The sequence below is a fragment of the Numida meleagris genome, chromosome 2, assembly GCF_002078875.1.
Source record: "Numida meleagris isolate 19003 breed g44 Domestic line chromosome 2, NumMel1.0, whole genome shotgun sequence".
NCBI classification, from domain to species: domain Eukaryota; kingdom Metazoa; phylum Chordata; class Aves; order Galliformes; family Numididae; genus Numida; species Numida meleagris.
In genome coordinates this window covers 101957196-101972894 of record NC_034410.1, presented here as the reverse complement: position 1 = coordinate 101972894, position 15699 = coordinate 101957196, and the positions used below count along the sequence as shown (strand labels likewise).

At 40.9% G+C, this 15699-nt stretch overlaps 1 protein-coding gene across 12 annotated transcripts in view; it reads left to right on the top strand.

Moving 5' to 3' along the window:
- Positions 1-15699, top strand: part of OSBPL1A (oxysterol binding protein like 1A) — a 77009-nt gene that overhangs the window by 41988 nt on the left and 19322 nt on the right. For 9 of the 12 annotated variants that reach the window (XM_021388610.1, XM_021388606.1, XM_021388611.1 and 6 more), the window contains 2 exons: positions 6901-7063; positions 14727-14883. In XM_021388610.1, coding sequence (XP_021244285.1) covers positions 6901-7063; positions 14727-14883 — 320 coding nt within the window. The remainder of the gene's footprint in view (positions 1-6900; positions 7064-14726; positions 14884-15699) is intronic. The other 3 variants (XM_021388616.1, XM_021388615.1, XM_021388617.1) reach the window with 1 other exon arrangement.

The following is a 15699-nucleotide window of genomic DNA, read 5'->3' as shown; positions in this document are numbered from 1 at the left end:
TTTCTGAGCAAATGGGAGAGGCTGGGGAGCAGGAGAAAAGCAGGACTAGGCAAATTCAGATCATATTAGTGTTTGTGCTTAGTGGGAGTTAAGTCCCATAAACAGAGATTAAAAACTGAGCTTTTTTTTTTTCTTTTTTCTTTTTTTTTTTTGCTTTCTGGAAAACTTCCTCTAAAGCTCAGGCACGTTTAAAACAGTGAGAACTCCAAATGAAAGCAACTGGTTTCAGTTTCATTTCAGTAGCTGCTTAGGCAGCGGCTGCGTACCGCTGTAGGTAGCAGAAAACTTAAAAGCACTTTTTCATAGAAGCATGTCCTGTGGAATTACAGTGCTGTAACAGCATGATTCAAAGCTGGCCAACAAAATAAACAGAGCCGATCCATTGTCAAATAGATATACCTTGGGGGTTATTCTAGGTCTTTAAATTTCTTCCGGGATGAATGAGAAGATTTCTGGTTTTGTCCAAGGTGCAGAGGCAGACCTGACTCTTCTTCAAACTGTGTAATTCTTTTTCTACGTTAAATGTAAAAGAATAACAGATTTACTCAGCACTAGCTTAAACTAGTCATTGCAAAGAACTGGCTCGTGCCTGGAGGCACTAGCAATAGGGGCAGTATTGTGCTAACAGCAAAATTGCAACTGTGAGTTTGTCTGTTAGAAACGACTAACAGTGTATGTGTCTCAGACTCTCTGCACTGAGGTGGCTAATTGCAAGATCTGATTTTGGGTTCAACTTGATATGAAGATCACAGAACAAGGGAAAGAATCCTTATTTTTAATTTGTGGTCCTGCTTCCGAATAGATTTCCGTAGCATAATGAGTTGCAAGGCATAACTTTGCCCATCAGGTTACATCTTTCAGTATACTGAAAGAGTAGCTGACTCTGGAAGACTGACAATTCCATAGAAATGTGTGAAACAAATTGCAGATTTGACTGACGTTTACTTTGTTACAGAAAGGACTGCATTTAATGTCAGAAGATATCCACTGAAAACTGGCAGTTCTGCTGTAGTAGCATTTTTTCTCATTGTTTGCTTAAATATGAATTTTAAGCTAAGTATTAGAGTAGCCTTTAGCTTACTGCTGAAAACTTGAATGCTTGCACCTGTGCTTCACGGTAAGCGTTCCATATGCAGTGATGTTTTTAGGAGGAAGGAATTTCTGTAGCAGCTGGATAAAGCCATTCATTCTGCAGACCAAAGCTCCACTTCTGAGCCATCAGAGACGTCAGTAAGATAATGTAAGAGGCAGCTTTCCTGCCGTCAGCTTATTGCAGAGCAGAAGTGGTACGTGGTGTACTGACACTGTGCGGAGTCTGCCTTCAGATCCCCTGGTGGTTGCTATGTAAAAGAAGTGGTTCTTCCTTCCTGCACAGCTTGAAAGTCTGCGTATTTTGGATATTCCTATTCCTAGCACTGAAGTTGAGTATTTGTGAAAGAAAAAATGTAACTAAATTGTACTGTGATGTTGTGAGGTCTGTCTTTTCTCTCTCTCAATCCAGGGAAACTTTAGAGCTAGGGTATGCTGAATCTTAATTTTGTGTTTTAATGTTAAAGGCAGGTAGCTCTACACATTGTTGAGATTTGCTCAATGCTTTGCTTGCTGTGTGTTGTCTTTAGATGATTTACTTGCAGCTGCAATAGCATGTTGCTGAGATAATCATTTATTAGCTGGGCATACAGTGGCGTGACCCTTTCCTACCCTACAAAAGTGCCACTGTTGTTGGGCCTCAATTTAAATTAAAAGCATCCAGCACCACACAAAGCAAGTATTTTGTGTATTGTACTGAGATGTCTTCAAGATGGACAGAGAAGCCTTGGTTACAGGCTTCAGAGACATGCTTCAGCCTTTTAAAAAAAGAGGAGAAGTAGTGATCTGATGCATGTTTCTAGTCTCCCAACTACCTTATGTAAGCTAAAGATACAGGGAGGAATGGGGCTGGTGTTCGTGACACGTAGAGAAGCTATTTGCTATTTTGGAACTGGCATGTGAACTTTCCTGCTAGCAATATGCAGTGAAGGAGTTAACTTTTAAATAATGCTCTTGGGTTTAGCAGGGTTTCTAGTGGCATGGAAAGACTATAGAAGTGTCTGCAAACAGTTTATTGCTTCCCTTTAAAAAATAATGATTGATGGAGGGCCGATTGCTGAAATAACCAGATTCTACTACTTGAATTCACAATTTAGTTCTTAAAGCCAGAAGACTGTAATGTCTACGGGGACTTCCCTTCCACTAAACCAGAAGTGAAGCCACCTACCAGAGTGTGGGTATCAAATCGTTCCGGTTGAGGTATTTAAAAAAAAAATAATAAATTGCTGTGCTGACCTAGATACTGAAGTCATCTCTTGGTGGTTCTGTGTCAGTGTATCAGGTGAAAGTCGTGTCTGTAGAAGCAAGGTTAATGATTGAGTGCGTGTTTATTTCTTTGAGACAAAGCTAGTTAGTTTCCATCAGCAATTATAAATCTGATATTTCACTATAATGGCATTCCATTTAGAGATGAAAACAAGACTGACGTTAACTGTCGTTTAACAGAACAAGCATAAGCCCAAGTCCTTGATGAGCTGCAATTGCTTTTGTACAAAAAAGCTTCTGACAAGTTCTGGGTATGGAGCCTGACCAGCTGAACAAAGGTTTTAGCTGGTTTCATGCTGGGCTCACCAGAGTGCCCCATGCTGCTGTCTCTGCGAAGCTCTGAGAACTTACAGTGCATGCGCTGGCGTTGCAGAGACCAGCAGCAGGCACCAAAAGATGACAGCCATTCTTTAGCTGGAAGAAGAAGAGCTGAACCCAGCAAGATGCAAATTGTCATCTGCCTCTTTCTTAACTCAGACACAGCTACAAAGGTACAAAAAACATGGCTATATCACAAGCTGTGCCTTACGCAGACTGTTAGTATGTCCTTTCCAGTATTTTTATTAATATGGTTGGACTGAGTTTCCAGAGTTTGTGTATATGCTGACAGCTGCAGCATTTTGTTGTGATATTTATTACCTTACATTTATGTAAATCTTTATGTCACTGTGTGTAAAATGCAGTGAGGTACCCAACTAATGCAACTTCACAAAATAAGATGGTATTCCATTGACAAAATTTTGTTTTATCTGCATTCAGTTGAGTAGACTGAAATGTTTTCTTCATTTTTTGTGGTCATCTCCCTGCTTTAAAGGGAGATTTTAAGTAGGCATTTAAAAAACCAGTCTGGGTGTTCCTTTGGTAATCTTGCAGTTTTTCTGTGTTGGGACACTTAAGAGACAGGATGGGAATGAAAAAACTGATAAAGCTGAAGTGTCAACTTCAAAAATATGACAGAATAGCCAGGAAGATGGAATAATTCATCTCAGAACTTACGCATTGTCTAAGTCTTGTGAATCAAAAGTAGAATATGGGAAAAATTATGCATAAAAGCAACTACTACTTATGCTTTGGGAAAACCTGTAGTTCATTTATGCTGTTATATAAACGTGCGCTTTGAAAGTATTGCAAATCTGTCCACATCTTTCTTAAGCTTAGAAGAATGGGAAGCGTAGTTCTGGGGGGAAAAAAAAAAGAATGAATTAAAAATCCTTATTTCACAGTCATATTACCACAGGAAGATTTTAGGACGTGTAGCTGGTCAATAATAAATTACAAGATGACAAAGTGGTGATATCACTTAAAGATGCGTGGTGGTGGTGGTGTTTTTTAAGATAATAGCATGTGTATTTCAAAGAAGATTGTTTCTCCAGAGAGATCTGTATTTTCTTTATCCACTTTGGTGCCTAACGTCCTGGTGTAGGTATGAACAGTGTTTCCAAACCACTACCTTCAGAGCTGAGAGAGCCCCACACTGAGCTTTAGGCTGTAGAATTTAGCGTGGCCGTATCTGGGCTCTCTGGATGTGTAGGCCATCCTTCAGGTTTAGTGCTGTTGACAAAGCTTTTGGGTTGGATTTTCCTACCCCCCAAGTTGAATTCAGGTTGCTTTAAAATCAGATCATTTGTTTATGAATGAACATCCGTAAATTGTAAGCAACAAACTTCAGCACATTTTGGTTAGCTTCTGGCTAGCATTGTGCTGCTTACGTAACAGACAGAAAGGGTTTTTTGCTCCCTACCTCTAGTGTATAATGGCTATATGAATATGTGTTTGGCAGATAGGAATTCTGGAAGTCCACAGAAGAGCGAACCTCACTGTTAAGCTGACTAATCATTTTCCAAAAAGGGAATTAGTTTTCAGTACACCTTCTGCAACTCTGAGTAACTGTATATTATGATAGGGCAGAGGAGCCATAAAGTCACTAAGGGACTTCACTGGGTTTTGAGCTTGTATCTATTGTTGCTTGTTTAGTCAGACTACCATGCTTTTTGTGGAAGCAAAAAGAAGATCTGAGTTTTGTTAGATATACTTTGACTTTCTTTCTATTTGCTGTTAAGTAGCATTGAAACTTAAGTTTTAGATAAATATTCAAATCACTCGAATCATATATCAAAACATTAGAGGATATAACTGTCTAACTCTTAGAACTGCAAAACAATTTGTAAATAACATTTTAATAACTAGTTTCCTTTTGTTGCTGTTTAATAATAACAAAAAGCAGCACTTCAGTTGCAGTCCTTCATCCTCTCCTTTTTAAGAGAGGGCAATAGTAATCTCACTTCTCTAACTGGGCAGCTCCTTAGCTGTTTGATAGCACGCAAAATGTAACCCCTGTGGAACCTGCTTACCAACAGATCTTTTCCAGTGGCATGTCTGACTTGTATGAAACATTGCAGTAATTGGCTTTGTTCGGACCTCTACAATGAACTTTAAATGAAAGTGACAGTAACTAGTCCAGATTTTTTTCGTTTTGTTCAAGGTAAAGCTATTAGATAGTTAGAGACTTAGTGATTTTATTGCTTTCAGTTAGCAACCTAATTTAATTATCATTTAATTGGATTGTCCCTCTACACTCAGAGCCTGACAGCCAAACCAGCTGATCTAGTATTTGACACAACTGAGGGGTTGAGAATTTCTTCCATAATTCTTTCTACAGAGGTTACATTACTGCCAGAATAGTAAACGCCTCTCTGGAAGTGGTAAAATCTGTTCTGGTATTTCCTTTCTAGCCCCTGAATTCTCCTCCCATCGTTTGTTTCTGATTCTAAAAGCACAGTTTGAGTGGTTGTTACAACAGAGGAGGGTAAAGCTTTTGTAAGTGAGAAGTGACCAGATAGGACATATGAACAGTTCTTAGATTCAACAAGGAAAATTTGTTATATGTGTAGGTTGCTTGGAAGGATGTGTAATTTGTCCCTGTATTTGTTCCAAGAGATTTTCATGCCCTTGCGTGTTGTCAGTGGAGGGGGAGTTAGTTGCAAACTGACCTTTCAGAATAAGCTGGAGGAGAAGGCAGTGGTTGGTGATGCTCGGAAGCCTTTTAAGCAGGGTCAGGAAGGGAGAGAAGAAGAGAAAGAAAGAGTAAGTGGCTTAGAGACAAGAGAAAGAACAGCCCATTGAAACCTTGCTGGACTCTGAGAAGAGAGCCTTCCTACGTCGTGCAGCTACAGCTGCATAGTGCTGCATCTGGGAAGGAATTGTCCTGCTCTGCTCTGCGCCTGGGCAGCCTCACTTCGAGTGCTGCATGCAGTTTTGAGTGCTGCAAGAAGGACACAGAACTATTTGAGAGTGCCTAAAGGAGAGCTGTGGAAATGGTGAAGGATCCAGAGGGCAAGCTGTATGAGGAGCACCTGAGGTCCCTCTGTTCGGTCCAGAGCTGAGGGGAGGCCTCATGGCGGCTGCAGCTCCTCACAGGGAGCAGAGGGGCAGCGCTGAGCTCTGCTCTCTGTGACAGCGACAGGGCCCGAGGGAACGGCATGGAGCTGTGTCAGGAGAGGGGCAGCTGGGGGTTAGGGAAGGGTGCTGCACCAGAGGGCAGTGGGCATGGCACAGGCTGCCCAAGGCAGTGGGCGTGGCACTGAGCTGCTGGAGCTGAAGGAGCATCTGGACCGTGCTCTCAGATACAGGGCTTGGATTTTTGGGTGGTCCTGTGTGAAGCCAGGAGTTGGACTTGATGATCCTTGTGGGTCCCTTCCAACGTGGGATATTCTGTGATTCTGAGCTGTCTCCCCTCCCCTGAAAGGAGGAGGAGGCAGGAAAGCACCAACAACAACAAAAAAAAAAAAAGGGCAGAGGGAAGGAAACAGGAAGGACATAGCTGCTCTCCTGTTACTAGTCTTGGACTCAAGATGCAGATATCATCCTCCTCTCTGGTGCTTATTGCATGTGTGGGCTTTAAAAACAAAACAAAAAAAACCTTCCTTCCATCTGGTGGCTGGTCTTCTTCCTTTGTTGGCTGCTGGCTCCTCTGTAAACTGTTTTGGGAGTGCAGAGAGAGAGCTGTTTATATTGAAGTTAAATTAGTCATAGAAGAATCTCTTTTTTAACCTCCGTCTTTAATCCTCAGGGTTAAATGTTTTCAGTTCATAGTTCATTTGCAGTTATTTGTAGCTGGCTGTGCCATTTGCTCTGTAATTCAATTCAGATGATGCTTCTTGGCCCAAATTAGAGCAGACTAGTACAAGGAGCTTGGTGCATGTGGAAACTGATCACTGTAACTCCATATTTAAGGTCGTCCACGTAGAGCTGTAAGTATTTCCCCTCAGTTTTAAGGTACAGTTATCTGATTTGAATTTACTTGGGGAATTTCAGTCTATAGTATCAAATGTTACCTGACAGATTTCTCAGCTACTGAAAAATGCTGAGTAGCAACCATACTGTGGTCACAGTAATACCGTAATATTCTTATTAATATGTGTGGCTTCAGTTCCAGCTGTTTGCCTTTGAACCAGTTACTTATTTATCAGTCTATTTTCTGTATAGCTTTCAGCTACGCATTCTCCGGAGAGATGAGATCTTATTCATACATGTATCTACTTATAGGTGAGGAATTTGAAACTGGAGCATGAGCAGGAGAAAAACAAGATCTTGTCAGAAGCATTAGAGACACTAGCTACTGAGCACCATGAACTAGAGCAGTCTCTGGTTAAGGGATCTCCTCCTCTCAGCATCATCAGTGAGGAGCAGTTCTATGATGCTGTTTCAGGTAAGTAATGATGTCCAGTGTGTAAGCCAGCATGTGCACTGTGATTGCATTGGAGGGGTGGGGGGAACAGTCTTGCTTTAAGTGAAATCTGTCTTTTCTGCTGTGGAACTGTTTTGAGGAGAATGCTTCGTGTGCTTTGAGTGCACCTCTAAAATCTTTCCCAAGTTCACCTGTAGAATTGTATCATTTCATCTGAGCATGACAGAAAGCTACAAAATTCAGGACAGTCATAAAAGATCTGATTGCTTGAGTGTCTACGCCCTTTTTTTAAATAGCAAAATGTATGACTCCTATTTTAGGATATGTAACTGTATCTGGAGGCTTATGACTTGCTTTCTCCATGGTGGTGGTTCTTTTTTCTTTTGTTCTTAAGGTCTCTGTGAAAAAAACACGGTATTTGAGGGATAATGAAGTTAAGAAAGGCTTGTTTTATTTCCCTTCTGTATACCTGAAGTGTCACGGATGGAAGAAGATTATGAATCAAAATCTTTTGTGCATTCGGAAACATCTTCTGTCTGTTCTCTGATGTTTAGTATCTTTTGTATTTTGTGTGCAGAACATGCAAATAAGGATTTTGGAAAACTCTGAATTGCATGAAGATAATTACAACATGCATTGGTATGGAGAGGCTGTACATAGTGCAGCTCAGTAATAGCTCTGATTGGTTAATCCAATCAGACTTACAGCTGTGAAGGAGCTCAAAGACCTTGAGGGTGAACATAGTCTAAACGTAGTAGGTAATTATATTGGGATGGCATACTTCACAAGGAAGTGTGATTGGGGATTACTTTTCTCCAAGCTCAACTGTCTGATGCTTCTGACAGATGAGAAAAGCAGCCTTCCCAGTCTCTTTGATGGATTTTCTGCAGTGCACAGCTTAACTAGGCAGAAAATAAAACCAGGCAAAGTATGGAGTCTATGCTCAGTGTGAAGAGATTGAAGAACACTGGAAACAGGTTCTTCAACCAGAACCAAAAGAACAATTCTGCTGAAAGACCTCAGGCTCTTTGCTTGTTGCAACAAAGCAGGGAATATTTGTTTATATGGTGCTGCTGGAATGTAGTCTCTCCAGCCAGGCTTGCTTTCTGTATGTGAGAGAAGCTCAGCTTTTAGAGATCTGTTATTCTGCTGGGTTATTTGGGACAGGTACATTGTTCTCTTGAATGCAGGTGTCCAAAACTGCCTCTCCAGTTGTGAGAGGGGGTGTTTTTACTGCTTGAAGGTGCAAACAAATCTCATCGAAAATAGTCACGTAGCTGTGAAACCTTTATTTATGTGTATGTATATGTATATTTGTTATATTGAGCATGTATATATACACGTCAGTTCTTGCTCCTTTGGGAGAAGTTACTTGACATAATTCAACTTGATTGCAATTTAAATAATTTTCTGGGACAGGCTCACTTTCTTGACTGTCTGTCAACTTCATCAGACTTAACGTTAGTCTCTCTTCTCTGGGCTGCTCGCATTCAGTGCTTTGCAGTGATTTGGGTCCTCTGTGTCTCTGAGGGCACATGTTTGGGGGAAGGGTACTCTGATCTTTATAGGCTAGGAAAGGGGGAATGTGACATGGTTTCCTGGCTGCTGGATGTGTCTTATGACTTAGACCGTAAGCTCAGAAGGAATTAGATTTTTGCGGGTGTGATTTGGGGCGTGTTGTGCTCTGTTTTCTTGTTTGTTTTCTCTGGGATTCTGATGATACTTTTCTAACCTTCTTAACTTTTCTGCCATGTCTGTGGAGTCTCAGCCAGAAAGACTGTAAGGACAACAATACAGTGAGAACAGAGAGGTCAGGGGATATATGGCACTGCCTCAGAGTTTGGGGATATGGGTCTCCTTGCTTGGGCTAATGAGATGGGATATGGCAATATTTTCATAGCAGAGAACAATGGACCTAATTGTCAGAAGCAAAAAAAAAAAAAAAAAAAAAAAAAAAAAGTCTAAGGTATTTGGACTTTGAGTCTTCAGAAATTTTGCAAAATCTCTTTTGCAAATGTCTGTTTATTTTGGTCAAACGCACTATGAATCATCCTGCTGCTTTGTAGGAGAGATTCAGCAAACAGCAGTGTGTTTTTAACAGGGTGATGCGGCAAGTTATAATGTCTGTCAGTAGCAAAATATTACTACTTTGACAATATATCTTTTGTTAGGACACCATCTTTTTCCAGTTATGCTTTTTTCTAGTTTTCTGAATTTTTATATCTCCACTGTAGGATTGAATTGATAGAAGTGAGAGCGTTGCATAACTCAGTTTGTACTTTGGGCTGACGAATCCTTAGCTTTGACTTACCAGGTTGAAAGAAGGAGCCACTGCTGCGTTTCTTAAAGAATATTTTCTGTGTGTTTTCTGCTTGTTTACTCTCAACAAAAGTATCACTAGCTGTGACAATTTAGAGCAAGACGACAATTTTCAAACGTTTTTTTGAACATAGGGTGTAATAGAAAGAGTGTGTTCACAGCAGCAGCTACTTGTCCCCATTTACCAAGCTCTGATTCATGTTGTAGAGCAATCCGTGTGCATGAATTGGACTCCTGAATGAAGATGAATCAGAAGATACAGTCCGGTTCCAATTAGGCACTCAATCCATGGTAGGAGAGTAGAGCTAATCTGAGGAGAAAACCAACAGAAATGTAGCTAGTTTGAGTGCCAAGTCTTCAGCACCATCTGTTTGGTGTGCGGATCTGCTCCAGCTGAGGCTTGCTATTTGCTAATGTTAGCATAGACTAAACTGGTCACTGATAAGTCTGTTTGTGGAAATTATGGGCACTATTACAGAAATACCCTCTTTGTTTTCCAAAACTGGGGTGAAGAAAGTGTTTGTCGTATGGTCAGACAGCTTACTGCTGTAGTTTATTTGCTGAAGTCTTCTCTATTTTTTTTTTATTTTTCACTTTTTAGTGATATGCTGATATCAGTGCTTTCTGACTGTTGTGGAAACTCCTTCCCTCCCATTGCAGGGGATTTAGTAGACTCTGAACATGAAAGGAAGAACCCACAGGAAGTGAGAGTTGTGTCTCGCTACAAAAGCATAATATCCAGTATTAAAACAGCAACATTAGGTGTGTTATTAATCCAAACTCTGAGATTAACAGGTCAATTAACAGTGCTTCCTGGTGCTGCCATCTGAGCATCCTGGGAGTGGTAGAAATACGTAGTCAATAGCACATGGAGCACGGGTGCTCTTGGCTGCGGGTTTGAATGGTTAACACATGCCAAACTCTCCTTCTAGGTTTGTGGTAGACTGGGGAGGGGAAGAAGCACTGAACAAGTGGCAAAATTTACAAAGACTAGTGGCATCTTCTAGAGAGTTGGAGAAGTCTCAGCTTCAAGTGTACAATCCTCAGGATGCATATGAAGACAGAATACAAATGTGTAGTCCACCTGCAGTGCTGAAAAATGGCTAAGCAGGACATGAACTATAGGGGGAAGGTACTTGACCTTGCCTTGATTACCTGCAAATCACAAACTCAAATTGAGAAGAGCTTAGAACTGTCCAGATGTTAAAGCTTTTATCTGAGAGGTGTGGCATTTTTTGTTGTTGTTGTTCGCTTGTTTCTTTTTTTTTAATTTGTGTTGCAAACAAAGCTCTTGTGTTAGTTGAGGGGGACATTGGTTTGGTATAGATGTGATTTTACTATAAATGCAATTCTCTAGCCGCAGGCATTTGTAGATTGCATTAAACCTAACCTGTTGTAGTACAGTGTCAGCTGTTACATGCCACTCGTGGGTGCTGTATTCATAAATACTGCTCCTAAATGGTACAAGAAATGGTAGATTAGTTCTGCTTACGTTTTAGTTTATCTCCAGTTATCATCACACTTAAAGCATGGGAACTTACAGCTCTTTCCTTCATCTTTAGGGTATATTTTAAAATGTCATTTTTGAATGCATACCAAAATTTTTCCACAACCTCTGCTAGGATATTTCCAGCTATGGACTTTCCACCCCGAAGGTAGTAAAAAGTAGTAGTAAATTCAGACATCTCAGACAGTGGGAACCACCTGGTCTGTGTTTAGCTACTTTGTCCATGGTTAAACAACGTGCATTTGTTCTTCTAATACATCATCCAAATCCTACATCTGGAACTGAAGACTGACCAGTTGTTGCAATAGAAGGTGACCCCTTGACTTAAGTTAAAAGTTTCTATTTTTCTTTGCTCTCCCAATCTTGCAAAATGTAGCCAGTGCTTTTACTGTTACTCTGATGCTTGGAGTTTTGAGCTGGAGAGCTTCATATTCAGCCTTTTCTTGTCTTAAAGATCACTTAATGTTGGCTCCTGAATAGGGAGTCTTCTGTCTCACCACCTTCACAGCCCACATCCCCTTCAGTTCACTAGAAAAAAAATCTCGTTCTCTCCTAGTCATCTGTTTGACAGCTGCTCCGTAGCAACTTGTGAATATAAATCTTTTTTTACAGTAACGGGGGAGTATGGAAATCTTAATTCAGAAAAGAGTTAGCTCTAAGTACACAGGGAAAAACTCTGAGTGGCCTGTTGAATCAGTCAGTAAAATACTGGGCTTTCTTCGATACCTAGGAGAACTGAAAGCGTGTTAAGCTCATTGCATCGAAGGAGATGGGGACTGGAAATGGAGATCCTTGGTGGCAGGAGTTGCTGTAGACATACTTCCGCAATGAGGCACGTTTCTCAGAAAAATGGGAGAGGCATCTATAGAGAGAGAATTTCTTGTAACAGAAACATTCTTCTACTTATTAGCTTCTTGTAACCTTCTGCTGTTATTTGTTGCATATAGCATGCTCAGTTGTTATTAGGTAAGCCACATGCCCTGGAGAAGGCTGTCTGGTCATTGTCCAGCCCTGGAAAGGTCTGCAGGTGCTGAGTTCAGTCAAATCGACATAATTTTCTCTTGGCACAATGACATAAAGCCAGCATTTGGAGAACTGAGCACGTGTAGTGTTGAAAAATCCTCATGCTGAGAGGTGTTGACCATAGTGTGGTCAATGATTCTGATGAAGCTTACCTGTCCTTTCTGCCTCTGGAGTCCTAGATCTGTTGTGGAAATTCAAACTGAGGAAATTATGGGGAATATTGTCATGATCATGGCACTTAGCTGAAAACACTAGCCCCTAATGGTACAGAAAAAATAAAGGTGCCCTACAGCAGGCAGACTGCTGTTACGTTGCAGGGTTTGCTTCATGTTTCAGGGTTTCTCTGTTACAATAACTGCTGGCACAGTTAAGCAGTTATTTCAATAGGACTTGACTTCAAGGGGCTTACAGATAGTCATATGTTGGCTGTACAGTGTGGGTTGGGATGCTGAGGGCCAAGTTGTCTTACACTGCTAGAGCATCTCTTCCTCTTTGATATTAGGATACGCAGCAATGTTTTTCTGAATTCCTGGTCTTATGGTCTCTGAAGAAATCTCTATTTCATGTAACAAGAGTTGTCCGCAGGTAAAAATTCATCTGCTTATCCTACTTTTTGTAGACAGTACCCACCATGTTATATCATAAATTGGCATATAACTAGATTGATACATTTGGGGAAACTTGTGAGAAGATTTTCTGGAGTGCCAGTCCACTTTTTTAGCATATCCTTAGCACCAGCTGGCAGCTCTTCTCATTCCCTAGCAACTGGCTTAATTTCAGTACTGACTTGATGAGGAGAGGAATAGATGTTTTTAACAAAACCAAAGATCTCCTTTATGATTCTGTGATCTCAGCCTCTCTAGAGAGAATGAAGGTGTCGTGGCACAGCCCATACATGGATTAACATTTTCTCCTGTTCTTGACCTTTCTGTGGTCTGCATATTCCTGAAGTTATAGAATCACTGAGTTGGAATGGACCGTTAAAGGTCATCCAGTCCAACTGCCCTGCGATGAGCAGGAACGCCTACAGCTACATCAGGTTGCTCAGAGCCCTATCCAGCCTGACCTTGAGTGTCTCCAAGGACGGGGCATCCACCACCCGTCTGGGCAACCTGTTCCTGTGCCTCATCACCCTTATTGGAAAAAAAAAAACAAACAAACTTCTTCCTTAAATCCAATCTAAATCTCCCCTCTTTTGATTTGAAACCAGTTCCCCTTGTCCTATCACAGCAGACCCTGCTGAAGAGTCTGTCCCCTTCATTTTATATCCCCCTCCTTAGATACTGAAAGGCTGCTATGAGGTCTCCTCTGAGCCTTCTCTTCTCAAGGCTGAACAGCCCCAGCTCTCTCAGCCTGTCCTCATAGGAGAGGTGTTCCATCCCTTGCATCATTTTTGTGGCCCTTCTCTGGACACGTTCCAACAAGTCAATGTCTGTCCTGTACTGAGGACTTCACATTTGGATGCAGTACTCCAGATGAGGTCTCACCAGTGCAGAGCAGAGGGATAGGATCACCTCCCTTGCCCTGCTGGCCACTCTTCTTTTGATGCAGCCCAGGAGGCAGTTGGCTCCTTGGGTTGCGAGGGCACACTGCTGGCTCATGTCCAGCTTGCCCCCCACCAGGTCTTTTTCTGCAGGTCTGTGCTCCATCATTACATCCCCTAGCTTGTATTGATAGTGGGGATTGCTGAAAATCTTGTCACTGCCCCCTTCACCAAAGCAAAGTCTAACTGACATGTTCTGAAGAAGCTGTATGTTTTTAAGAGAAAACAATAAAGCATCTGGCAATGGACAGCCCTTACCTCTTTTGGATGGATGACTACTTCAGTGGCTTTTGATTGCTGGTTTTGAATTAGAATCAGTTTATGAGTGACTAATTTTGCAATTATTTCTCTGGGTATTTGCAGCCAAGAGCAGTTAACATATGCTCGAGAAGTGCATAGCAGGAACAATGTCTACTACAGTTTGGGTTGGCTTGCTACCTCAGTGGTTGTCTACCATTCGTTGTTGTACCTGGTCTCTGCTGAAAGGTTTCCCAGATGAGGTAGAAATTGGTGCATCTGCACTTGTCTAGAGCTGCTCCATGGCTTCCTGGGATTTGCAATTGGATAATCCTTTGACAAACTTGTCAAGTTTAAGAGACTAAAACGTGAAACAAAAATAAGACCTTTTGCCAGGAAATTTTTGCTTATGAATTTGGAGCAAGGCCATCTTTTCATGAGAGCTGGTTAAGGACTATCTGACCGAAACACCGGCCAGGTGTACTGATATCTGCAGTTCTAGCTGTGATGTGGATTGTACTATTAACCTACCTTCCAGAGTACAAAGCTCATTCATTGGTGAGCTTATCGTTGTTGGAACTTACATGGCTAGTGTAATCTTCATTGCATACAGTACCTACTTTTGGTCTTTGTTACTTGCTCAGTGAATTGGAAACTAAAGGTTGCTGAAAAGCACTGAGTGTCTAAGAGTTTAGACCAAACTGAAATCTTATATAGAAGGGGTCATCAGAACATGATTGTTGAGCTGGTTAGGTAAGCTACTGGTATTTGCCCTAAGCAAGTTGTAGTAGCTTTGATTTAATAAAAACATCAGGTTTTGGCTCTGTTGGACAGAAGATTTTTAATCTACTGTATTCCTGCTCATCTCTTTAGTCTATTTCTAGATACAGAGCTGTAGCAGTCTGTGGCAGTACTAGTTACTTACCAAGTGGATGCAGTTATCAGGACACAGGAGCCTACTTAGGTTTCAGTTTTGTACAAGGAGAGAAGATCTGTTAGTGACTGAAGTCTAGCACTGGCAGTAGATTCATTAACATGCACCTGCTCCTTTGCAGATTCGGAATCTGAAAAATCATTAAGTGGCTTTGAAACTACAACAGCGTACTCGCTAGAAGACAGCATGGATTCGAAAGATACAATAACTTCAAGCATGTCTGAAGAAAAGGTTTGTGGCAGTGGAGAGTCAATGGCTAATGGAATCAAAAAACACAGGTAGGATATTGCCTGATCTTAAGGTATTATAGCGTACGTTAAAGGTGAGTGAAAGACCACTGGGATTTCTGAAAACATAATTGTGGAAAACTTCTAAAACTTTGCTTTGGGGATGATTGAAAAGTCATTGTTCTAAGATTTAATGAAGAATGCCTTTCCAAGCCTAGTGTTTTTCTTTGTAGCTTGCTTTTTGGTGATCTCATCTGAATAAGTAAAAATAAAACATAATGTGCTATGTAAAAAATGAATAGATCTTATTGAGGTGTATGTGGATTTTAATTCCTTCATGTATCTTTAATGATCTATGCCTCTTATTGCCACTTTAATTTCCAGTCATTTGATCCTTCTGTTGGTATTAGGAATGAATGAGAAATATTTCTAGCCTGTCATCAGAAATTCAAATGTGAACAAAGGGAATCTTATTCTAAAAGTCTCATCTATGTTTTATGTGCTTATTTTGTGTTGTCAAATGATCCATTTTTGTTTGTTTCCTTGCCTGTAAAGGAGGACAATAGGTCTAGAGTTAATGAGATGTAATAGACACCACGATTCTCAAGTTTCAGCGAAGGGCAATATAAAGTTTGTGCTACAGATGAAGTCAGGCTTCAGCATGTTTCAAAAAGATTAATTTGGAAGTGTTTTGAACCTGCCAAACGATGATGAGGACACCAGATCTCTGTAAAAAACCAGGGAATTAAATTTTAATTTCAGAGAAACAAAGACGTGCTTTAATTACTTGATATCTTAAGCAGTTAAACTGCACGACTGTTACAGCATGTGGGAATGTCAGAGACTTGGTGTCTCAAGGTTCAACCT